This window comes from Schistocerca nitens, chromosome 1 (genome assembly GCF_023898315.1).
Source record: "Schistocerca nitens isolate TAMUIC-IGC-003100 chromosome 1, iqSchNite1.1, whole genome shotgun sequence".
NCBI lineage: Eukaryota > Metazoa > Arthropoda > Insecta > Orthoptera > Acrididae > Schistocerca > Schistocerca nitens.
In genome coordinates, this window is record NC_064614.1 from 601,870,376 (window position 1) to 601,896,475 (window position 26,100).

The 26,100-nt window shown below is 40.0% G+C and overlaps 1 protein-coding gene and 3 non-coding genes across 5 annotated transcripts; 2 read left to right on the top strand and 2 right to left on the bottom strand.

Annotated features, from left to right (window-relative positions):
- Positions 1-590: 590 nt before the first annotated feature.
- LOC126256566 (PHD finger-like domain-containing protein 5A) lies at positions 591-25,985 on the bottom strand. Of its 2 annotated transcripts, XM_049955493.1 has the most exons (4): positions 25,797-25,985; positions 22,226-22,416; positions 21,927-22,063; positions 591-717 (listed from the first exon to the last, which is right to left on the bottom strand). In XM_049955493.1, exons 1-3 carry the CDS (start codon positions 25,846-25,848, stop codon positions 21,974-21,976), a joined length of 333 nt encoding a protein of 110 aa, XP_049811450.1. In that variant the 5' UTR covers positions 25,849-25,985; the 3' UTR covers positions 591-717; positions 21,927-21,973. The 2 variants fall into 2 exon arrangements, with proteins under 2 accessions (XP_049811450.1, XP_049811449.1); XM_049955492.1 differs by lacking the exon at positions 591-717 and having other exon boundaries at positions 21,856-22,063.
- Trnat-ugu (transfer RNA threonine (anticodon UGU)) lies at positions 20,582-20,656 on the bottom strand. Its single transcript has one exon. It is a non-coding gene; the product is annotated as a tRNA-Thr (tRNA).
- Positions 20,933-21,007, top strand: Trnat-ugu (transfer RNA threonine (anticodon UGU)). Its single transcript has one exon. It is a non-coding gene; the product is annotated as a tRNA-Thr (tRNA).
- Positions 21,341-21,415, top strand: Trnat-ugu (transfer RNA threonine (anticodon UGU)). Its single transcript has one exon. It is a non-coding gene; the product is annotated as a tRNA-Thr (tRNA).
- Positions 25,986-26,100: the final 115 nt, after the last annotated feature.

The following is a 26,100-nucleotide window of genomic DNA, read 5'->3' on the forward strand; positions in this document are numbered from 1 at the left end:
GGATTGGCATTTTTGAAAAAAAAAAAAAAAAAGGTCCATAAATTATGAAAAACGTTCAGAATGCTATAGTAAAAGAACTTTGATAAGTTCAAAGGGACGATTTCTTTGTAATCATAAAGCAATTAGCTTTTAAATAAAAATGAAACTACAACTGTTCCAGAGATACAGCATTTTAAATTTTTTTCAAAAATCTGCATCTTCAAAATAGTGTGCACAGTTTCATCTTCGGAGGGATGTACCTTGAAGCAGAAATTTTTTTGGAGAAAACAGATGTGAGCTAAAACATCAACATTAGTGATAAGAATTAGGTGAAAATGTAAAATTGGGGTTTCTACGGTGAATCTTGGTCTCTCACATCACATCCATCAAGTGATGAACTAAACTCCAAAGTAGTTTTATCTGATTCCAAAATGTGATACTTTCAATACTGTTAGCAAATTGTTGCTGGGATGAAGTGTAAACAGGAAAAATGTTAAAAGAACAAAAACTTGATAAGATTATAAAAGTATCCACTTCTGTAACAATGTTTACTGAAAACAAATGCTAATTACAAGTATGAATACACCTCCCAGCCTTGTTTTCTGCTTCCACCTAGTTCGGTTACCAACATTTTAACAGGTCTTTCCCTTTACTGTCTGTATCTTACAAAGAATCTTCATTTTACTTCCTAGTAGGTGTCTTGGTTGCTTGGAAAATAGCCATGCAAAGCTGGTGTTCCTAAAATTTGGAGAAAATAAAAGCTGTACCATCTAGAATGCCATAAAACAGAAGCGTCAAACAAAAATACACGAAATAAAGCATTGGGTAAGATAATAGATAATTCACTAAAGTAATAAAAACTGTAAAAGAAGATTTTTCATATTTTAAAGGAAATTTCAATCGAGACAACTACTAAATTGTAGGGCAGATTTGCTTGTCAGCACTTATCTTCAAGATGTGAAATGTGTAGTGCTGCTGATAGACACATATAAAAGACATACACTATCCAGCTTTCAGAACTAATAGCTCCTTTATCGGGGAGGAGGGGGGAAGGGGGGGGGGGGGAGAGAATGGTCATTTAGGAAAAGTTAAACAGCAAGGGCAGATAATTCAAGACATCAAGCTGAGAGAGACCTACTTGCAGTGGGTCCTTTCTACAGCTGATTCTCCTACATTCTACGACCCAGGCATGTTGCACCATTTATCATTCCACATTCCAAATTAATTAACTTGTGATATGCTACCGTGTTTATTACACATCTCTCTGTGTTGGACTGCTCGTGTATCGTGTCCACACTCATCCCATTGGTGCATACAGTGGCATCATTTGGGTGCCATACTTTGTAGATTTTCTAAGGGAACAGCCCTTCCTGCTAATTAGTCACTCAGTATCTAGCCACCTGCTGTTTAAGATTTAGCACTACTAAAAGATGTAGCAGGGGCATTCAACAATTTATGCTGACCTGTAATAACTGCACTATCTCGAGACCTGCAACTCCTGGGGACTCTGCACAGTAGCCTACTTGACCACAGCAGAAAACAGGGTCAATCAGTGGCATATTGGGAATCACAAGGTGATCAAAAAGATCACTAAGGGATGCCCGCAAGGGTCAATAAACAGGCCTGTTTTCTGGAACACTGCCATTCAATTCCTGTGAAAATTAATGATAGTGGATCACCACACAGGGCTAGTAGTTGCACATCCTGATGACTACCTCCTTTTGGTAAAAGCTCACTCTAAAGAGCAATTTAAAGCAAAAACATCAGCAGTATTGTAAACTCCGAGCAACTGGAGTGCTAGAAAAACTCATCATTGCGACAAACAAAATCCTCATTTTGAAAGAGAACTTACAGAGGAATCCTACCGTTAAACTAGATTGAAAGAGCATAAAAGAAACATGGTTACAAGATACAGGTGTATATCTGGACCAGATATTAAACTTTAACGGACACATCAAAATAGCTCCAGGAAGGACATGCAAGTTACTGCATAAACTTTGCAAGAAACAACACAGTCAAAACATGTTTTGCTGCCAGCATGTGGGCACATCAGCTGTGCACTGGGACTACATTCCATGGTGAAAAGGAGCAGACAGAGGAATCTGCTCCAACAGCTATTGGCAGCACGTCACTGGAGGCCCTGTCTGTGGTGGTCAGAATATACCTGACAGACATAACTATTAAGTATCTTGCAGCAACATATTGCTTGAAAACAGGCATACCTTACACAATTGGAGACCTCTCAGGTAATGAAATGCAAACCTCGTGAGGGCTCAAAACCAGGACAGTGAATTCATGATGAATAGAGTGGGTCAACTACAAAAAAAGGCTTTGGGGTATATGCATACCTTCCCCAGCAACAAGCAACAGGGAGTGACTGGGAATGAACCACTTCTATCCCAGCCAAGGCAAGGTTCATTTCTTAATCAGCCACTGGCTGTACCCATGGCATCTGCTATTGGTTGGTTGGATTAAAAGAGGGGGAAAGGGACCAAACTGTGACATCATCAGTCCCTTGTTATGCATAAAACAATGCTACAAGTATGAGAATAAAACAAACGAGACTGACAAGTCAAAACGGAATGAAAGGAAAAAAATCACAAGAATAATGAAGGGCAACAAACATGTAAATGGGCAAAAGGGGACAAGAAAACCACAGAAACGCACGAAACAGGATGAAGAGATTAAAACAACAAAGCAGATTACCATGGCTGGCTGACCATGGGAATAAAAAAGGATAAGCCAGCCACTCTGCAACACATTAAAACCTCCAACCTAGAGGAACTAGGATGGAGAGGACAGAGGGACAAAGGACATGTGCTAAAACTTAGATCAAATGATAAACCCACCCTCACGAATAAAATGTAAACCTAAATCAGCCGATGAGGCATTGTCAGATAAAATTAGTGGCAAAGAGGCCAGTGACCCAAGATTTCGTCACTGGGCAGTCAAAGTGGGACAGTGCAACAGAATATGGGCCACTGTCAACCGGGCACCGCACCGACACTCAGGCTGGTCTTCAGCGCACAGTAGGTAACCGTGGCTCATCCAAGTGTGGCCAATGCGGAGCTGGCAGAGGACAACTGATTCCTTGCGAGAGGCCTGCATAGAAGTCTTCCACACATTCGTAGTCTCCTTAATGACATGCAGTTTTGTGTGTACTTTTATGCCATTCTGTCTCCCAAAGACGAAAAACCCTACAGCTCAAGTCAGAATGCAGGTCAGGTTCAGAGATGCCCATCTCCAGAAGCGGATCCCGTGTAGCCTGTTTGGCCAGCCTGTCGGCAAGTTCATTGCCTGGGATGCTGATGTGTCCTGGGGTCCACACAAACACCACTGAACGACGGGACCGGTGCAAGGCATAGGTGGACTCCTGGATGGATGCTATCAAAGGATGGCGAGGGCAGAACTGGTCGATAGCTTGTAGGCTGCTGAAGGATTCAGTATACAGAAGAAACAATTCCCTGTGGGATGAACGGATATACTTAAGCGCACAAGAAATGGCCACCAGACGGTAATTCGGATGCTCAGGAAAACTACGAATGTGTGCAACATAACTGGCGAGCAGTTGTGCACGTCGGATCTGCAATGGAGGGACTCGGGCCTCCACCAGGACACTGGTCACCGGACTAGTTCTAAAAGCTCCTCTCACTAGGCGAACACCACAGTGGTGCACTGGGTCAAGTACACACAACGCTGAGGGCACCGCTGAACCATAAACCAGAGTCCCATAGTCAAAGGGGGACTGAACAAGGGCTTTGTAGAGCTGCAGCAGAGTAGAGCGATCTGCACCCCAGTTGGTGTTGCTCAGGCAGCGGAGGGCACTGAGGTGCTACCAGCACTTCCACTTAAGCTGACAAAGGTGAGGAAGCCAAGTCAATTGGGCGTCAAAAACCAGTCCTAAGAATCGATATGTCTCCACTACAGTGAGTGGATCATCATGAAGGTAAAGTTCTGGATCCAGATGGATGGTATGACACTGACAGAAGTGCATGACACAAGACTTAGTGGCCGTAAACTGGAAGCTGTAGGCGAGAGCCGAGAATTGCGCCTTGTGGATGGCTCCCTGTAGGCGTCACTCAGCAACACCAGTACTGGTGGAGAAGCACGAAATGCAAAAGTCATCTGCATACAGAGAGGGTGAGACGGGCGGCCCTACAGCTGCTGCTAGACCGTTAATGGCCACTAAAAATAGTGATACACTCAATACAGGACCCTGCGGGACTCCATTCTCCTGGATATGGGGGGAACTATGTGAGGCACAGACTTGGACACGGAAAGTATGGAGTGACAGGAAATTCTGGATAAAAATTGGGAGCGGGCCTCAGAGACCCCACCCGTATAATGTGGCAAGGATACGATGTGGCCAGGTGGTGTCATACACTTTGCGTAGATCAAAAAAGATGGAAACAAGGTGTTGTCTGGAAAAGGCTGTTCGGATGGCAGACTTGAGGGAAACAAGATTATCAGTGGTAGAGCGCCCCTGGTGGAAGCCGCCCTGACATGGAGCCAGTAGGCCACGTGACTCCAGGACCCAACCCAACTGCCGACATACCATATGTTCCAGCAGTTCACAATGTTGGTGAGGCTGATGGGCCAATAGCTATCCACATCAAGCAGGTTTTTACCGGGTTTGAGCACTGGAACGATGGTGCTCTCCCGCCACTGGGATGGAAAGACACCATTCCACCACATCCGGTTGAAGAAGACAAGGAGATGGTGCTTCTAGTCAGACAAGAGATGTTAAATCATCTGACTGTGGATCCGATCTGGCCCAAGAGCTGTGCCGGGGATATGTGCAAGTGCGCTGAGGAGCTCTCACTCCGTGAATGGGGCATTATAGGGTTCACTGTAGCGTGTAATGCACAAGAGGACTTTCCTTTCCATCCGCTGTTTGAGGGTGCGAAAGGCTGCGGGGTAGTTCTCTGACACAGAGGCTCGAGCATAGTGCTCAGCAAAGTGCTCGGTAATCGCGTTTGTGTTGGTACATAGCATGCCATCGATGGTAACACCTGGGACACCTGTTAGGGTCTGGTACCCAAAAAGATGTCTGATCTTCGTCCAGACTTGGGAAGATGACATATGGCACCCAATGGTTGACACGTACCCCTCCGAACACTCCTGTTTCCATCATTTTATAAGCTGGCATACACTGGCACAGAGCTGCTTAAAGGCTGTCAGATGCTATAGGGAAGGGTGGCACTTATGTTGCCGTAGAGCTTGCCAACGGGCTGTAAACATCTCAGCGACTTCCAGCAACCACCAAGGGACTGTCTTTCGCCAGGGGCACCCTAAAGAGCATGGGATCGCGTTTTCTGCCACAGAAACAATTGTGGTAGTCACTTGCTCAACCATCACACTGATATTATCATGTGGGAGAGAGTCAACGGTGACATCAGAGGTGAAAGTTTCATAGTCTGCCTTGTTTAAAGCGTATCTGGGCAGGCGTCCATGGGCCTAACAGTGACACAGTGATAGGAAGATGGGGAAGTGGTCACTACAACACAGATCTTCATGTGCTCTCCAGTGGATAGATGGGAGAAGTCCTGGGCTGCAAATTGATAAATCAATAGCCGGGTAACTACCTTGAACCACACTGAAATGTATGGCAGCCCCAGTATTTAAGAGGCATAGGTCGAACTGAGACAGTAAAGTTTCGACATCCATGCCTCGGCCAGTAGACACGGTGACACCCCACAAGGGGTTATGGGCATTAAAATCTCCCAAAAGCAGGAAAGGTTTAGGGAGTTGATCAATCAGTGCAACTAATACATTCAGGGGTACTGCACCATCTGGAGGAAGATACACATTGCAGACAGTTATTTCCTTCGTCGTCTATATTCTGACAGCCATAGCTTCAAGAGAGGTTTTAAAGGGCACAGTTTCACTTCAGACTGAGTTTTGGACATAAACGCACACTCGACCTGACACTCGATTATAGTCACTATGGTTCCTGTAACATCCCTTATAGCCGCGGAGGGCAGGGGTCCACATTGCTGGGAACCAGGTTTCCTGGAGGGCAAAGCAGAAGTACGTGTAAAATTTAACAGTTGCCGTAGCACAGCCTGGCGGTGGAAAAAACTGCTGCTACTCCACTGGAGGTTATCATCATCATGAGACTGTGAAGGCATGGAACATTCAATGGGGCAGTTTACGCCTCAGGGTCACCTGCTGCCACCGACTTTTTGCCTGAGCAGTCTATATCCATTGTGTCTTGAGGGTTCGGCAAGATCCAGATCCTCAGCAGATGCCAGAATCTCCACCCCAAGTTCCTTGTTCTTGGGGGTGGTCTTTTTCGATATTCCTTGGGTTTCCCTGGCTTGGAGGACTTCACTGAATCAGTCGCCGGGACTGAGGATGAGCGTGAAGCCCTACGACCAGCTGCTTTTGTGCTCTTCAGCCTCTGGTGGGTGTCATCTTTCCTACTAACAGAAACCTGGGAAGGGAGTGATCCAAGGGACCCCTTCCTAGCGAGAGGAGCCAAAAAAGCCTTGCGCTTCTCTGGCTCAAAAGCAGAGACTGAAATCTCCGATGTTTTGGGGGTGGGGGAGGTGCTCCTGAAGTAGGTGGAGCGGGAGCACCAGGGAGGGAAGTGCCCCCCCCCCCCACTCATCATCAAGGGTACAGGTGTAGTCTCCTAGTTCTGAGAGGTGACAGTAGTTCTGAGAGGTGACAGGAATTCGAGGAACTGATGGGGCAACAACTGTTCTAGTAGCGGTGGCGTATGAGGTCATAGCCACAGGATGTAGGCACTTAAATTCCCTCTTAGCCTCAGTGTAGGTCAGTCGGTCCAGCGTCTTATATTCCATGATTTTCCTCTCTTTCTGTAAAATCCTGCAGTCTGGCAAGCAAGGTGAATGATGCTCTCTGCAGTTGACACAGATGGGATGGGAGGCACATGGAGTACTGGGATGCGATGGACGTCCACAATCTCGACAGATGAGGCTGGAAGTACAGTGGGAAGACATATGGCCGAATTTCCAGCACTTAAAGCACCGCATCAGGGGAAGGATATATGGTTTGACATTGCAGCAGTAGACCATCACCTTGACCTTCTCGGGCAATGTCACCCTCAAAGGCCAAGATGAAGGCACCAGTGGTAACCAGGTTATACCTCGGACCCCAGTGGACTCGACAGACGAAATGAACACCTCACCGCTCTAAATTGGTGCCCAGCTCATCATCAGAGCACAGAAGAAGGTCCCTGTGGAATATAATACCCTGGACCATATTTAAGCTCTTATAAGGCGTGATGGTAACAGAAACATCCCCCAACTTGCCACAAGCGAGTATTGCCCATGACTGGGCATAGGATGCTGTCTCTATCAAAACTGACCCAGAGCGCATTTTGGACAAGCCCTCCACCTCCCCCAAACTTGTCCTCCAAATGCTCCACAAAAAACTGAGGCTTCATTGACATGAAAGGTTCCCCATCAACTCTCGTACATACATGGTACCAGGGTGAATAAGCTTCACTGCCATCCTTAGCCTGGCATTCCTCCCATGGTGTGGCCAGGGAGAGGAACGACTTGGGTCATATTTCTTGACATTGAAGTTAGACTTTGTCCGCTTAGAGACTGCTGACAGCGGACCACCAGCAAGAGATGACATACTACGCTTCATGGCATGTCATCCACCCTGATGCCACCCACTCTGACCAGGGGCCCTCTCCAAGAGTGCCATGCAGCCGCAGCAAAGGCCACCTGGCAGGATGGCCATTGCCAGGAGTCCCGATGCCCCAGGGTGGCAAGCATCTACTCCTTGGCATACGTGGGGAGATAACAGTGCAGGCATCAGCAGAGCAATCCCTGTGTTGTCAGGGGGCTACAACCAACAGGGTACATGGCAGCTCCACCACAATGGACTGGCTACCGTGCTGGATACGAGGTGCAAAGAAGTCCATGGTCACTGTCAGCACAGAAAGTGACACTGCATAGTGCATGGTGGAACACACACCCAGGAAGGTGTCCTCGCCCAAGAGATGGAGAATGGGTCAGACTGCAATGAGACAACAAGAAAGTGGGCTAAAGATCTCAATGCACGATGTACATGATGCACCATGTGAGGTGCCCTTCCCCAATTGGCTCGCTCTTCGGGAAAATTTTGAAAAATGGAGGTCAAACCCTACCGTGGACCATCACATAAAGGCCAAAACATGTGAGACTCCTTTTAGTCACCTCTTATGACAGACAGGAGTACCTCGGGCCTATTCTTACCCTCGGACCTGCAGGAGGGGGGGGGGGGGGGGAGGCATCTGCCGTATGTGTACTTCTATTAGGAAGCTGATTGTGCCTGGGAAGAGAGAGGGTCCCAGAACACACACTTCTATACTGTGACTGTTGGTTGCAGGAAAGACAACTAGCACATTCGCCCAATGGCGTAACATGATCTCTTGGAGACCAGACCATGTGGACCAATCTCAACAATATTTAGAGCTCAGCATAAGTAGAGCTTATAGCAACAAGTGCACAGGCAGTAACAAGCACAGGTGACAAATGACTCCCTAGACAACATTACGAGACAGATGACCATGGTAGTGGTAGAGGAATAAATGTATAGTCACCAGTGTCATAAAAATAATTATTCATTAGAAAGTCATATTAGATAGTAAGACAAATGTCAAAAGAGAGGGCAGCACATGCTGCCATGTAAAGTAACCTAACCTACATGTAGGATCACATCATCTGACGGGGAGAAGCTCAAAGTATTAGTGAGGCCCTCGCCATCAGATGGCGAATAGCAGCGGATAGTGGCTGCCCAGGAGTGAGGTGCTCAATGTCTTTCTTAGGTACTCACTTCTGGACAGCCTCAGTGGTGGTATTCTATAAATCTAAATGTTCATATCTTACTATTTTCTCATAAATTGTTAATTTTAAGTGTTTCCATTTCATAATTAGTTTTAAATTTGCAGCTATTTAAAGGTACAACGTTGTTAAAATAATAAGAAATTAAATAAGCTTCATATTGTGCCTATTTACAATTTTATCTTGTGGAAACTTGACCTTTCTTAGTCACTAAGTGGCAGATCATATGTAAACGACAGCACATAAAAATAAATGTTCAAGCTTTCTTGACCATTCTGGTTCAACTGTAACACTGACTAACTTTGGGAGCAAGTGTTAACATTTGCAAATCTCAGCATTTGAGCGAACTCTCATTATTTTCCCCTCCAAACTCACTCAGTATATCAAAATTAAAGCAGTATGAGCACTGCTTGTTATTGGAATGTTGCTTTGTGAATGTGTCCCACTTAAACCGACCTGAAACTGCACCAGTCTACAAATTTCACTTTCTATTTGCAAATCGAGTCCATTATTATTATTATTATTATTATACAAATTTGGCCGTTAAAGACCGTGAAAACAGTTATTTCTTGCGCTTCTGGGAAGTCGTCTTTCTCTCAGTCCACACTTCTTTCATTCTTGCGCTGAAGGCGGCTTTTCTCTCTTCAGACCATTTAGTTCCACAAGTCTTCTTAATTTTCACACCGAAACCCGTGAATGAATTCAGTTTTTTTCTAAAAAGGTTTCTGTTAAATATTGTTTCCTGATCTATGTCCATTTCTTTTAGATCTCTTTCTGTGTTGATAAACCATAAATTTTTATTTTTTAGATTTGCGATGTACGAAAATATTTGTTTTGTAAGCCTATTCGGGTTCATCCTCATGATGTGAGCATAAAAGGAGCATCTTCTTTTTCTAATTTCGTCTGTAATTTTGCTGCACTTCGTATACACCTCTTTGTTGCTTTTTAGTCTGTATACAGGCTTGCCTTGATCATTTGTTATTTTCCTGTGTCCAAGAATTGTCCTCACAATTCTTCTTTCACGATTTTCTATCTGTTCCGCGTATGTAAAATTTGCGTGTTTCTGATGCATATAGTATCTGCGGTCTAATGACAGTCTGGTAGTGTCTGAGTTTAATGTTTTTGGATATACATTTTTTTGAATACATTTGTCTGCAGTAGTGAGTTGCTGTCTCTAGATTTTGTATTCTAGCCCTGCAGGCTGGATGACCTTTTGCCACAGGCTGAATTAGTTCACCAAGATATTTAAAATGTTTAGATACCTGTGTTTTCCCGTATTTCGTAGTTATTTTCTTTGGTAGATTTTTGATATTTGTAATGATTTCTGTCTTTTCAAATGAAATTTGCAAGCCTGCTTTTTCAGCAGTTTCTTTAAGTAATTCTATTTGTTTTATTGTGTCTTTTTGTGTGTAAGCTAAACAGGCGAGATCGTCAGCGAAGGCAAAACAGTTGGCTTCAATGGCTTTGTAGCACTTCCCTCCAATTTGGACTTTCTCAACTCCATGTTTTTGCGTGAGTTTTCTCCATTCTGCTATGACTTTATCCAGAACACAGTTGAAGAGTACCGGGGACAGCGCATCTCCTTGTCCGACGCCGTTTTTGACCTCGAAATGCCGTGAAATTTCTCCTTGGAATTTTACTTTTGATGTTGTATTTGTTAATGTTTCTTTGATTACGGTGATTGTTGTTTCATCTATTTCATATTCTTGAAGTGTTTTGATGAGTGTGTCCCTATCGATTGAGTCATAAGCTTTTCTGAAATCAATGAATGTTATGAAATATTTCTTGCTTCTTGTAGATAAATAGTTCATTGTTGTTTTGAGGTTAAAAATTTGTTCGGCGCAGGATCTTCCTGGTCTGAAGCCAGCTTGATATTCTCCAAGTTTTCCCTCTATAATTGGTGATACACGATTGAGCAGGGCTTTTGATAGAATTTTGTATGGGACTGGGAGAAGCGATATTCCACGATAGTTGTTAACATCCCTTTTGTCACCTTTTTTAAACAAAGGGTGAATTAGGGCAGTTTTCCAGTGACTTGCGATTTTCTTGGTTTCCCATACTTGTTCAAGTTCTTTGTGTAGTGCTTCTACTGATGTTTCTCCCCCAAGCTTGAGCATTTCTGCTGTAACTGTGTCTTCTCCACATGCTTTCCTGTTTTTGAGATTTTTGATTATGTTTGTGATTTCCTCTCATGTCGGAGGTGTTGAATGTGTTGGTAATGTTTCTGGTTGCGTAAAACTGAGAGTCTGGATGGGTGTTTGGCAGTTTAGGAGTGTCTCAAAATATTCAGCCAGGATTTCACAGTTTTCAGTATTGTTAGTGGCGAGAGTCTTATTATTTCTCATAAGGTTTAGGCAAGGGGACTGGTATCCTCGGAGTTTCTGGTTGAATGTTTTGTACCAAGCTGCCGTGTTGCATTTCTTGAAATTCTCTTCGATTGAGTCCAGTTGTTGTTTTTCATATAGTCTCTTGGTGTTGCGAATAGTTTTCGAGGCATTCTTTCTGGCTTGCTTAAATTCATCAAAGTTGTTTTCAGTTTTATGTGAGTTCCACTTTTTCCAGGCTTTAAGTCTTTCATGCAGAACTTCATTACAGTTGCTGTCCCACCACGGGTGTCTCGGTTTGCTCTTTTTTGGAAAAGTTGTTTCTGTTGCCTCAATCAAGTTGTTCTGAAATTCTTGGAGGTTTTGTGAAGGGGAGAATGTCTTTAGTTTTTCTGAAAATCCTTGAGGTTAGAGTTGGACTTAAGGTTGTAATTTCTCAGGGTTGTAAGATCAAAATTTATTTTATTTCTGTTTTTATATTCACCGTTTCTGCTTTTCTGTTTGTTTTGTGGGATCAGTTTAGTTTTTATTTTCGTGAGATAGTGATCGGAGTCGAGGTTTAGAGATTTTCGGACACGTGTGTTCAATATTTCTTTTTCACATTTGGAGGAGATGGCAACGTGATCTATTTGAAATTCTCCGATACTCTTTATCGGAGATACCCAGGTTTTTTGTTTTCTGGGAAGATGTTTAAAACGTGTTGACATTAGCTTGAGTTTAAACTGCTTACAGAGCATAATTAACCTTTCTCCATTTTTGTTGGTTCGTTTGTGTGCGGGAAAGTTGCCGACAATATCGCGGAATTTCTTTTCTTTTCCAATCTGAGCGTTAAAATCTCCTAGAAGTCTTTTTGCATTGTTTTCTGGGATTTCTGATACATGATCCTTAAGGTTTTCCCAGAATTCATCTGTTTCTTCCCTATTTTTAGCATTATTTTTGTCATTTGTGGGAGCGTGAACATTGATTAATGTGTATTTTTTATTTGCACATCGAAAAGTGAGGAAAGATGTTCTCGATGATGTTGACCAAAAATGTTCGACAGAGTTCAGAATTTTTGTGTTTACAGCAAAAGCTGTGCCAAGCTGAGGGCATTTCTTCATTACAATTTTTCCAGGTTTTCCTTTAAATATTCTGAATTTGTTTGATTCAAATGTGTTTTCATCAGTGAAGCGAGTTTCTTGTAGCGCCACAATTTGTATGTCTTCCGTGTGTAACTGGTCTGTAAGGTGCTTAAGTTTTCCCACTTTGAGAAGGGAGTTTATGTTGAGAGTTGCTATGTTGGAGATTTTTCTGGGTTTAATCTTGTTGGATTTGCATGGTGTTGCAGACTCCCCAGAATCCTTGGGTCTGCTTGCGTCGTTGCCGACGGTGGATTGGCCACCTGGGGTAGTTTTGTTATTGAAAGACATTTCCATCATGCGTTAAGATTGTAACTGTTGAAATTCTTCAAAGTTGGGGAGATTACTTGCGTAACCTACCAGGAATACGACTAACGTTGTTAGCGTTAGAAGGTTTCTTGAAACAGCTGCCTCTAACATGAGGAACAGACGCTGCACACAAGCCGCACAATCTGGGTACAGACGCTTGCAGTTATAGATTTTTGGTTCCTCCGCTCTCTCAGCCGTCCATTATATAGCCTTGTGTATCTTATTTTTGCTTTTAGACATTTGTGGCATATCAGGGAAAATTTTTGTGAAGTTTTTAATACAGCTGATCTTGCTTCCCCAAAAGCAAATAATAGTCCACAAAAATGGCCATTCTTATAGAAAAGTTAAGCAGAAACTTTTTTACATGCTTTCTATGTTTTTGAGGGTTCTAAATCTGAATTTTTAGAGCTCCAAAAATTTTCAGCACAGAAGTGGGTCAAAAATGGAGAAAACCAAGGAAAATATGGAACTGTTTGCATTATTTTGCTTAAAACTCATAAACGACACTATTTTCAGCAAAGATGACTCATTATGAAAATAAAGAGCATAAAATGTCCCACAAAATGGGTTCTCATGCCTTCTTTTAACGACTAATGGTATGGCATGTGGCGTATGTTGAAGTTAGTCTCAATATGTTACGGAGTAATTCCATGTCAAATAAACACAGTGATTTTGCTCACCGTCTTGCTTTTAAGATAACCAATTTTACTAAAATCCATTGACCCATTTTGAAATTACGGCAGTGTAAAGTTGTCAAAAATCACCAAAAAACACTACACTGCCATAAATTCAAATTGCTTTAGCAACTCCCCTTAATTAAGCTAAAATGGTGGGAGAGGTGTCATTTTGCAGGCTCATTTCTCATGAGCTTTACTACCGTAAACAACACAACAGGGCTCCGAGATTTTTTTCTATTTTAAATGAAAATTTAAATTTTTAATTACTCAAAAAGTGCCTCTTTAAAAATTTTCAAGAAATGATATATAATGCTTCATGTTATTGTCAACCAATTCCGCGAGTATGAACGTTGGACTGCCATGGATTCACACCTTATAAAATTTCAAAAATTCACATTTCACTAAAAAATGACATTTTCGGAAATTTGTAGATTTGAAGAGAAATATACATAATTCCATTCTTAATACATCTATGTACACATTCAAATTTAATGCTAACACACACAATCCAAATGTCTCTAACAAAATTCGATTTAAACAATCCATGTTTTAAGATTGAACTTCTTATTAAATGTTTCTTTTATTTTTTACAGTTTCATCCACAGGAAACTGATATATTCTTCTTGTCGGTGTTACTGGGTTTACCTTACAAAGAATATCATTTACAGGTAACCACAGAATATCTGGTTTTATAGGATATGCATAAAACAGTGAAGGGCCAGCTGGATGAAGGAAAGTAAACTTTAACATGTTCAAGATCTTCGTCTTTTGTTAAAATATAGGCTAAATGCCATTTCTTGTCATAGACAACAGTAATATATCCTTGAATGTCTTTCAAAGCCAATCTTCCTGGAGATTTTGAAACTGTTTCAACAGTAGATTCTGTTGTGTCTGAAAACGTCTTTACTAATATTTTTGATGTACTTGACACAGTCAGTATAAAAGCATATAACATCCGTGTCCCTTTTTTGGAAACAGATTGACTAAAGCACTCTTCCAGAAATCTCACAATTTCAATGTACCTTTCTTGTGTTGAAAATTCAAAATGTACAGATGTAACGTCTTTAATTGACCAATCAAAAAGTTGTTGCAGAGTAAGAAATTTGGTTGTTGTATGGCCTCTGCAGACTTGATTTTGTTCCTAATCTCATAACAATATCACTGACACCAGTGCAAGATACTTTTCCATTAGCAGAGACCAAAATAATGCCATTATGTTTCAATGTCAAAATCTTCTTTGTGAAGCATAAGTTTAAAAAATTCTTTTTATTCTTGTACTGTGCAGCAGTGACATCCGAAAAGTAGTATATCTTCTGTACATCAGTCTGAAATTTTGTTTTTAAAAACTGAATTAGCTTTTTTGAAAATTGTAGACTCCTATGGTATTATGCTCTAGACAGTTAGAAATTATGACATAACGCATATGCTATGTTTTGTTCTCTCCTTTATAATACACTATAAAGGGGTGCACTGTTGCATGATCGCTTGACCAACTGATAACCCTGGGCCTCATTTTAGGTCACAAAAATGTAATTCTCGGCCAAGTCACATACAGCAACACATTCACCCTCATTCAAATTTTCCTTAATTTCATTTAGGAAAGCGCTTTGCTGCTTCATTAGAAAATCATGGAGTAGTAGCGCAGTCAGTTTTTCAGAAACTGCGTTCTTTATAAGTTGCATGTCTACAGAAACCCACTGCCAAAAAGTGATATTTTCAAACACATTGTCATCAAATGCACTTTGTAGTGTTCTTTTTATTGGGTCACTTCCTGGGCAAGAACTACAGTTTCCCATAATGCAGTGGAATGATGCTGGGTTGCACAGCACTTTTGCCAAACGGTGTTTATAACAAACCAATTCTCCATTCGTTAAGATACCAAGCTTCGCATTTTCTGTCATTAGTTTGGCATTTTGATGTGTATTGCAAACACATACTGAATGCGTTCCATTATGACCATCTGAAATGCAGTGTTTTGCATGCTGTTCTGCAAATTTAGAAAACATAGTCTTCATTGATGGAAATTTAGCCTTGGAACTTTTATATGCTTCTTTTAAAATGCACAAAATAAGTGTTTTAGACTTGACTGTTCTATCCCCATCCTCCCCCTTCACAGTTCCACAGAGTTTCTCCCCTGGCATTACTTTACTTCTTGTGTCATTTTCATAAAAATAATTACACACTGTTTGAACAACTTCTTGTGACAAATTCTTTCCCGGTGTTTCATCAGCACTTTCAAATATACCTCTTTCCTTCAAAAGCCTTTTTTGCCTGGCATATCATGTAATTGGGAACATTAAATTCATGCATTATCTTCCTTATACTCCAAGATTCAGGCAAACAAATTAGTAGCATTACTTTCTTTTTCCTACTACTTGAACAAAAACTAGCTAACAGTTACCTACAACAGACTGTTCCAATGACTCATTCATTTTCTGAGGAAGCCTCTACATTAGCAAACACTTGTTTTTTAAGTGCTGACTCAATGTTTTTTAATTTTTGATGGAATAGTGGTTTGTCTGATGTTCTGTACTATGTACAAAGGACTCCCCTATTTCCTGAAGAGACATACTTAGTGTCTCCAGGACAGCTGAATGTGGAGGAACATAGCTTGTTTCATCATCACTTCCAAAGATTTTCTACCATCATTATTTTCTTGAGTATTCTTCAATGAACCAATCTGCTTCCTAAAATTATCACAAATTTTTGATATCTTTGGGATATCAGGAACATGTCACATGTTTATTCAGGCACATTTCTTAGTCCTTTTACAGTTTTCACAGAACAATTCTGTTTTTAAGTAATGCAACACTGTAGTCTCCAAACTCTTTCTTCCTGAGCAATTGTATAATACCACCTGCAATTAAAATTTATAAATGTACAGAACACTAGGAAAATATACTGAAGTAATACGTCACGAACGACTTAGATAATACCTTTTTTCACTAACCAACACCTTACACAATATTAATGAAGCTTGTATCACCACATTAATCACCAAAAACATTCATACCCAACTGCCACTAAATCAGCATGAAGGCTTATAGGTTTAAAACAACTGAATCATAATACCTCACAATTACTCACAGATGCAGATGGCTTTACCTAAACTGACATAGAAAGACTGGATAGCTACAATAATAGCAGTTAGCTATTTTGTTGGAATGGACAATCAGAATTCCTATCCCAGTTTGCTCTTTTTATATACTTCTGATAAAATAATCACTCATCACAGTCACTAGTGACATTTTAAACACTTTACAAATAAATTTATGAAAAAGTGTAAATTTATTTAGTGGTAAATCATGTATGTGTTCACTTAAATCTACAAATTTTACAATAATGTCATTTTTCAGTGAAATGTGAATTTTTGAAATTTTGTAAAGATCCTTGACAGACCCATTTTCATTCTTACGGAACTAGTCAACAATAATGTGGAGTACTATATATATATTTTTTTGTAAATTTTGGAAGATGCGCTTTTTGAGGAATTAAAAATTTAACTTTCATTTAAACTAAACGCGTTTGTTACAATAATCATATCATGAGATTTCACAATGGGAAATTATAACAACAACAATGTAAAAAATGACTTACTTCCATTTGGTGTGGTAGTCAGCATTGTCGAAGACAAATTGAAATGACACAGATGGATCAAATTCCCATCCCTTTTCCATCATTGCTGTCACCTCACAACTTACTGCTTCTGTGTATGAGGCTCTGTATCCTAAAACAGACACTACATCATCTAGTTTCTGAGAGTCATAGACGAATGTGGCAAGGTCAATTCGCTATGGTGACAAGAAATAGTCGGGTCTGACAGCTGCTAGCAAACTGTATGCCATGCCCTATTTCTGATCTTCCATTTATTCAAGTTTTCTCCCTTCTTCAATTAATGAAATTTTAGACAGCATCAGGGATATTTCATTGTATTGTAAACCTGCAGTCGAATAACTTCAACCAGTGTATCTGCTACTAACCATTTTAAAAATAAAGCTGGGTTAAGAGAAGGAGATGCTTTGTCCCCTTTCTCTTTAATATATCTTTAGAAAGAGTTGTGAGGAAACTCAAACTGGTACCTGCTGGGATCCTCCAAGAAAGCAAAATTAACATGTTAGCATACACAGATGGCATAGTGGTCATTGGAAACAGTGAAATAGAGATTAGGCAATTATTTGTGGAGCTTGCAACAGAAGCATCAAGATTTGGCCTGAACGTAAATGACAAGAAAACAAAATACATGATAGTTCAAAGATGTAGAGATCAGTGGGATAACCACTCACATCTAATGGTTGGTCAACACAAATTCGAGCGTGTTGAACAGTTCAAATTTTTGGGATCAGTGATAGATGGAGAAAATCAGAGAGAGGTAGAAATAAAAGGGAGACAGCAAAATGCTAACCAAGTCTATTATGTAATACAAAATCTCTTAGAGTCCAAACTGCTGACTAGGAAAACTAAAATAAAGTTATATAATGCAATCATTAGACCAGTTCTAATCTATGGGGCAGAAACATGGAGCCTAACGAAAACAGAACACCACCATTTACAAGTGTTTGAGAATAAAGTTTACAGAAAAATCTTTGGTCCATATTATGACGAATCACAATGCTGGAAGAGAAGGCACAACATAGAAATCCACGAGCTACCACAACAACCAACGACAGTAACATAATAAAAGCTAGAAGACTGCAATGGGCTGGACATCTGATGAGAACGAAAGAAGACCAAATTGTGTTAAAAATATTCAGGGAGAAACCAAATGGTAAAAGACCAAGGGGGAGACCCAGGAGTACTTGGTGCAATGAAATTGATTGCATATGCGAAAGACTGGTAATAAATAACTGGCAAGAGGTGGCATAATACAGGAGCATCTGGAGGAATCATGTGAGATCGACACAAGAGCTTAGAGTCCCTTAGAAGACTACTACTACTACTACATCTGCTACTGTTACAACCATTTGTTGACACTTCTCCTCTGGAGGTGATCTTTTTGAGTGATACCACCTACCTGTAAGAACTTTGTACCATGTTTTTGAAACAAACAACAGTTGATTTCTTCACAGGAGAGGCAGTCGCTATACCCCATCCACATTTCAGCTTCCACAGTCTTGACATCAGAAGGGTAGTCACTGTGGATCTGGTGTATTAAGTGCTGCAGAGGGAATTAACACTCCTCATCATTTTCATTTAGGTAGTTGAAAATTTGCTGCATAGCTCCATCAATTTCTGTAGCACATAGATTGAGGTTTTTATGGTTTCTCCCACCCCTCCCCCCACTTGTTTCCGATTGCTGTGCAGAACTTCCAAGCGTCTGATATGGCACTGGGCACCTGCTGCAACCAAGTCAGGAAATTGTCCAATTCGACGAATTACTGAGTGCCCTAATTCATTGTTTTGTCTCCCTGCAAGCTTCTGAACAGTCTCTCACAGCCCTGGCTTACGCAATACACTAAGTTCCATTGACTGGTTGGGAGCTTGTTTTGTTAAGCCATAAGTTCTTGATGAGTAATAGCAAACCGACATAAAAAATAGTTGGACACCTCCGCAGCAATTAATTTTTCCTCACTGTACTCTTTTCGACATGGTTCACAAACCATAATTACAATTTTGCCCTTCAAAAGGGAAGCTATACCATTCGTCCTCTTCGTAGTTCTTTCGAGACCATTCTTCAAGCCCACTTCAGGCCTAAGTATGACACTTTTCTCACATCATTCGCTATACCATCAAATAGAACACGCATCTCATTTGAACTCATTACATAAGACTATTTTATACACTGAATTTACCAACTCCAAATACATTCTAAGCAACCACCTGCAGGTGAACTCACAAATCACTGCTGGTGCACAAGATCAACACAAGGAATCAGCCATCCCCCATCAAGAGTTAAGAGGGCACAGGCATCTCACCACAGCAAGTATTAATGTTCAAATGTGTGTGAAATCTTATGGGACTTAACTGCTAAGGTCATCAGTCCCTAAGCTTACACACTACTTAAGTTAAATTATCCTATGGACAAACACACACACATCCATGCCCGAGGGAGGACTCGAACCTCCGCCAGGACTAGCCACACAGTCCATGACTGCAGTGCATTAGACCGCTTGGCTAATCCTGCGCGGCGGCAAGTATTAACTACCAACCACTCCAATAACATTGTGATACCGCTGGAGGATGTAATCTGGCAACAGATGTGCAACAAAGTACGGTAAGGTCGCAAAGGTATAGGTCCTGAACCGTCCACCTCCTCAGGTTTGATATCGCGCCAATTGTCTGTACCATTAATCTGATAAAAACAGTCACTGTGGCTTATTTTGTGGGAAATTTTATGTCCTTTATTTTCACAAATACTCAAATTTGCTGAAAATTGAGTTGTTTCAGAGTTACAAGAGAAAAAAAAACCAAAATACGCCACATTCTTGGTGGGTTTTTCTCCATTACTGACCCAGGCCAAAATTTTGGTGAAACTTTGAAAATTGAGATTCAGCACCATTAAAAACATATAAAAAGCTTGTGAAAAAAACTTCTCCAAAACTTTCTGATATTTGGTCTGTTTGAGCAGCATTTTCCTGGATTAATAAGCCCTTTTCAATGTGACAATTTGCTTCTGTGAAAGGATCGTAATTGTAGTTTGTTCAGTAATCACTAAAAAAGGCTCTATGGCCCTCGAATTGTCTAAGCAATTATATAAGTCAGGCCAACATCTTTCTCCATCTACCCTAAGGAAAATATTTCAAATTAGACACCCTCTGCTACTATATCTGCAATCTACCTAGTAAGTAAAATAATTTTAATTTTATTGCTGAGTTGACAAAAACATTGGTAACAAAAAGCTCGGCATGAATTTTGACCAAAAATTAACTAATTTCTTAGTTATAAACTCAAAAAGTGGAACAGGTTACTACAATACACCAACGATTATTTTTACTATTATCATTATTATTTTTTTTTTTTTACATAAGTAACAAGTGAACCTGGAAACAAGCATATACGGAATGTCAAATTTGAGATGTAAACTTGTACAGTCATATATGGGAGAGTGGTAAACTGTTGTTCTTGAATTGTTTCCCAATTTCAGATTTGCATTATCTCTTGGTTATGATTAAAGATAGATAATGAGTACATATATTAGCAAATACACAATAACAGTGCTACAATTTTTTAAAAATCTCCCAAACACTGAATAAAACTGCAGCTTGCAAATACTTGAGAGTATTTCAAGTTAAGTATTTTAACCTCATCCACAGGTTTTCCACACCAAAAGCTTCCCATCAAAACAAAAGTTGGAGATAGAAATGATAATTAAATGAACACCCTAGCTGCAAGCAGGCGTTGATACACTTCGTTGGGGACATGTTGAAAATGTGTGCCCCGACCGGGACTCGAACCCGGGATCTCCTGCTTACATGGCAGACGCTCTATCCATCTGAGCCACCGCGGGCACAGAGGATAGTGCGTCTGCAGGGACTTATCCCTTGCACGCTCCCCGTGAGATCCACATTCCCAACATGTCCACAACACTACATTCGTAGTGCGCCTATTAGATGTTTGCCCATCATACTCATTACTCGTGGCAGATTAATCTACCAAGTCCCGTACGAGTTCGGGCATAGCGTGTGCGTTCGCACACAAGAAGGTCAAAGGCCGGGAATGTTGGGAATGTGGATCTCACGGGGAGCGTGCAAGGGATAAGTCCCTGCAGACGCACTATCCTCTGTGCCCGCGGTGGCTCAGATGGATAGAGCGTCTGCCATGTAAGCAGGAGATCCCGGGTTCGAGTCCCGGTCGGGGCACACATTTTCAACATGTCCCCAACGAAGTGTATCAACGCCTGCTTGCAGCTAGGGTGTTCATTTAATTATCATTTCTATTCTAGCAAAGCTGCATGGTCATATATAGTTAAAATAAAAATATGGGTTCCCGGCCTTTGACCTTCTTGTGTGCGAACGCACACGCTATGCCCGAACTCGTACGGGACTTGGTAGATTAATCTGCCACGAGTAATGAGTATGATGGGCAAACATCTAATAGGCGCACTACGAATGTAGTGTTGTGGACATGTTGGGAATGTGGATCTCACGGGGAGCGTGCAAGGGATAAGTCCCTGCAGACGCACTATCCTCTGTGCCCGCGGTGGCTCAGATGGATAGAGCGTCTGCCATGTAAGCAGGAGATCCCGGGTTCGAGTCCCGGTCGGGGCACACATTTTCAACATGTCCCCAACGAAGTGTATCAACGCCTGCTTGCAGCTAGGGTGTTCATTTAATTATCATTTCTATTCTAGCAAAGCTGCATGGTCATATATAGTTAAAAGTTGGAGATGATCACATAGGAAGTACTCCCAAACTTGGTCCCCTTCATGGGTGCTCAACCTCCTACTAGTCTCTTTAAAAATTTAGGGTTACATTAGTAAATTTGTTACATTGCAATCTATGGAAACATGACAGTCAACTAATCTCAAATCCACATTATACTTTAACAAGCGGACCAACTGTGCTCCATCACTTTCAAAAAACAAATTCCATAATCAGATGTTGGTCTTCCTCATTTTAAACACACACACAGCTCTCATTAACATTAAAACGAACAGGGTTCCCAGTGTGCCCCATTTATCTTACACATTAAATACTTCTATAAAATATACTGTTGAATTTGTCAATTTATTTACACAAAACATCAAACAAAAAATACATTAAATATAGTAAAACATACATCATACTCCATTTCAGACAGTGACCAAAACTGTTACGTTCCACATTTCATCTTCTCTTAAAGCCATACTTTTTCCGTTCATAGAACAAATCAGTCTTCGAACTGCCCAGATTAACAATTTTGGGGCAGCCATCTCTCTGTAAAATCAGAACAAATTACTCATTAAACTCCTTCCTATAGTTATCGTACATTAGTCCCTATATGTTACTATCTGTTAACATTTCAAGACAATCTTAATGTTAACACAACGATGTGATTATTTTAAAGTTTGTCCATGACAATAATTACAATTAACTTACATCTTTTTCCTGTATCGTACATTCCTTGCAGTAATAAGCATCAGAAACCCCAGGTCCTCCACAAATCACACATCGGCCTTGGTAGGACCCGTAGTTACACTCGTCACAAATACGCACCAGCGTACAGGGCCGCACATAGGAGTCACAAATAACGCACTTCCCATCACATTTCTCACACAGGCGTCCAATAGCTAAGGAATAAAAACCAACAATACAACTGGCCTTCGTTAGGACTTAACCACATTGCTCTACCACGAAAGTAAATGTAACTAAAAAAAAAAAAAAAAGAAAAAAAAAAAAAGAAAAAAAAAAAAGAGGCCACCACCACTTCCATTAGACTATCTCCATAAGCTATGGTTTCAAATTAACATTATACATAAATAGGCCTCAATGAAATTTTCTACTTCCTGATGATAATACCTGCGACGCCGAATGATAACGCTGTATATTACTACTACTTCATATCTAAAAATTCATCTATTGAGTAGAAGGAGTTGTCATTCAGAAATTCTTTTAATTTGCTTTTAAATGTTGGTTGGCTATCTGTCAGACTTTTAATACTATTTGGCAAATGACCAAAGATTTTTGTGGCAGCATAATTCACCCCTTTCCGTGCCAAAGTGAGATTTAATCCAGAATAGTGAATATCATCCTTTCTTCTAGTGTTGTAGCTATGCACTTCGCTGTTATTTTTGAATTGGGATGGGTTATTAATGACAAATTTCATAAGTGAATATATGTATTGCGAAGGTACTGTGGATATCCCAAGTTCCTTAAAGAAATGTCTGCAAGGTGATCTTGGGTGGGCTCCAGCTATTATTCCGATTACACGCTTTTGTGCAATGAATACTTTCTCTCTTAGTGATGAATTGCCCTAAAATATGATGCCATATGAAAGCATGAATGAAAATAGGCACAGTATGCTAATTTACTGATATGTTTATCACCAAAATTTGCAATAACCCTAATAGCATAAGTAGCTGAACCTAACAGTTTCAGCATATCATCGATGTGTTTCTTCCAATTCAATTTCTCATCAATGCACACACCCAGAAATTTTGAGTATTCTACCTTTATCAATGGTGTTATGCTATTTACTGTACATAATTGTATAAACTGTGTTTTCTCAAAATTTAGTGAGAGTCTATTTGCAGAGAACCACTCAATAATTTTCTGAAAGACATTATTTGTAATTTCCTCAGCTGTTTCTTGCTTCTTGGGTGTGATAAGAGAACTCTGCTGGATTTTGTAGTCTATCTCTACTGTTAAGTTCAACAATCAGCATTCTTCCAGTTAAGTATGAATTAAACCATTTGTGCACTGCCCCCACTCACGCCACAATACTGAAGCTTATCTAGAAAAATCTCATGATTCATACAATCAAAAGCCTTTGAGAGATCACAAAATATCCTGATGGGTGATGTTTGGTTATTCATTGCATTTAATATTTGATCAGTGAAAGCATATATAGCACTTTCTGTTGAAAAGCCTTTCTGAAAACCAAACTGACATTTTGTTAGTACTTCATTTTTACAAATATGTGACGCTAATTTTGAGTACATTGCTTTTTCAAGAATTTTGGATAAAGCTGTCAGAAGTGAGATTGGGTGGTAGTTGTTAGCATCAGATCTATCCCCTTTTTTATGCAATGGTTTAACAATAGCATATTTCAGTCTATCTGGAAAAATTCCCTGTTTCGGTGAGCTACTACGTATGTGACTGAGAATCCTACTTATTTGTTGAGAACAAGCTTTTAGAACTCTGTTGGAAATGCCATCAATTCCATTTGAGCTTTTACTTTTGAGTGAATTTATTGTTTTCCTAATTTCAGTAGGAGAGATGGGTTGAATTTCAGTTTTATCAAATTGCATAGGTACTGCCTCTTCCATATACTGCCTTGCATTTTCTAATGAATAGCTGGGACCTATTTTCTCTACAACACTTAAAAAAGATTATTGCAAATGTTTTCTACTTCTAACTTCTTGTTAACAAACTTTTCATTGTATTTGATAGAAATACAATCTTCCTGTGCTCTCAGTTGCCCTTTTCACAGTATTCCAAATTTCTTTAATTTTGTCAGATCTGCTCTCAGACATAATGCACATACTTCTGGACTTTTTAATAACTTTTCTTAATACAGTGCAGTAGTTTTTATAATGTTTCATTGTTTCGGGATCATTACTACTCCTAGCTATAAGATGCATTTCCCTTTTCTGTTTACAAGATATTTTTATCCCTTTAGTAAGCCATGGCTTTTTACTTGGTTTCTTACAATTATATTTCACTGTTTTCTTAGGGAAACTGTTTTCAAATATACTCACAAAGGTATCATGAAATAAGTTAAATTTTAAATTAGCATCATGTTCCCTGTACACCTCATCCCATTCTAACTGTTGCAAAGTTTCCCTAAAATTTTGAAGTGTTAAATAGTTAATGGAACACACTATTTTGGAGGACCGTTTTGCATTACTGTATGGAGCTATATCATATACTGTAGCTGTGCACTGACAAACCATTCTTAACAGGAAAAGTTTTTATTTGATTGAATTTATCTTGGTCTATGAAAACGTTATCTATCAGTGTGCTGCTGTCCTGTACCACCCGAGTCGGAAAATCAATATCTGATGTCAAATTGAAAGAACCTAGTAATACTTTAAGGTCAAAGCTTTCTATCTGACTCTTTCAGAAAATCTACACTGAAATCCCCACAAACAATAATTTGCTTTCCTTTGTCTGACAGGTAGCACAACAAAGAATCCAAGTTCTTCAAAAATAGTTGAAAATTTCCCAATGGGGACCTATATACAGCTAAATTATAAAAGTGCATTTACTTAGTTTAAGCTCACATGCACATGCTTCTATGTGTTGCTCTACGCAAAATTTTCTAGTTTCCAAATTTTTCACACTATAACGGATTTTAACTTATATGGCAACTCCTCCTCTCTCCATAGGCCCAGTGTCTCTACTTACATGTGCTGAAAGTTTATATACATCTACATTTACCATTTCCATACCTGTGACTATATGATAGTACATCTATTCCACCCTCAGTTTCTAAATCTTCTATACGAACAAGAAACTCATCTACTTTTTTTTTTAATCCCCTGATATTCTGATGCAATATATTAACATTATTTTTTACTGTGCTTTTATGTGAATCTTGTGACATACTAACATTTTTTTTTCACTGTACTGTTATAAGAATCTTGATATTTTCACATCACTAGTACTTGCCTGTTTGAACTTTTCATTAAGCTTAATTTCAATCAATGTAGGATGACTGGATTCTAATCTTAGCATAAAAAATAATTCTCATGAGTTTCAGTGCCCCCCGCCCCCTAAAGATTTTGCTATCATCTCAGCCAGTTTACCCTTCCCTCTCACAATCACCATCATTCCTGATAATTTTATTTTCTAAATATTAAATGAGACAGCAAACAATAATGACTTCTTGGGGTGAGAGGAACCACAGCAAAACATTGCGCTCTGTTAAATATTAAGTTTAACAATAATGTTTCACTACAAAAAAGTGATGGACAACAATAAATAATTATCCCTCTATTTAGCTTACCGACGCCAGGCTGTTTTCGGCAAAATATCAAATCTGGATGATGTTTAGCCATTATTAGGCGTTACTCTTCGTTTCCAAACTGATATACAAACTGTACAAATTCCAGCACACAATTCACCTTCTATAAATGTGTTACACATTTACAAACATAAAACAACTGACACACACGTCGAAGTACTAAACAATTCAAAGATATTCAATCGGTTACGTCAAGATAAAAATCTGGCGAAGGATTGAATTCTAAACACCTTGGAGTTCCGCCTGTCTTATAATCTTTGGAAATTAAGGGGAAATTTGACAAAAC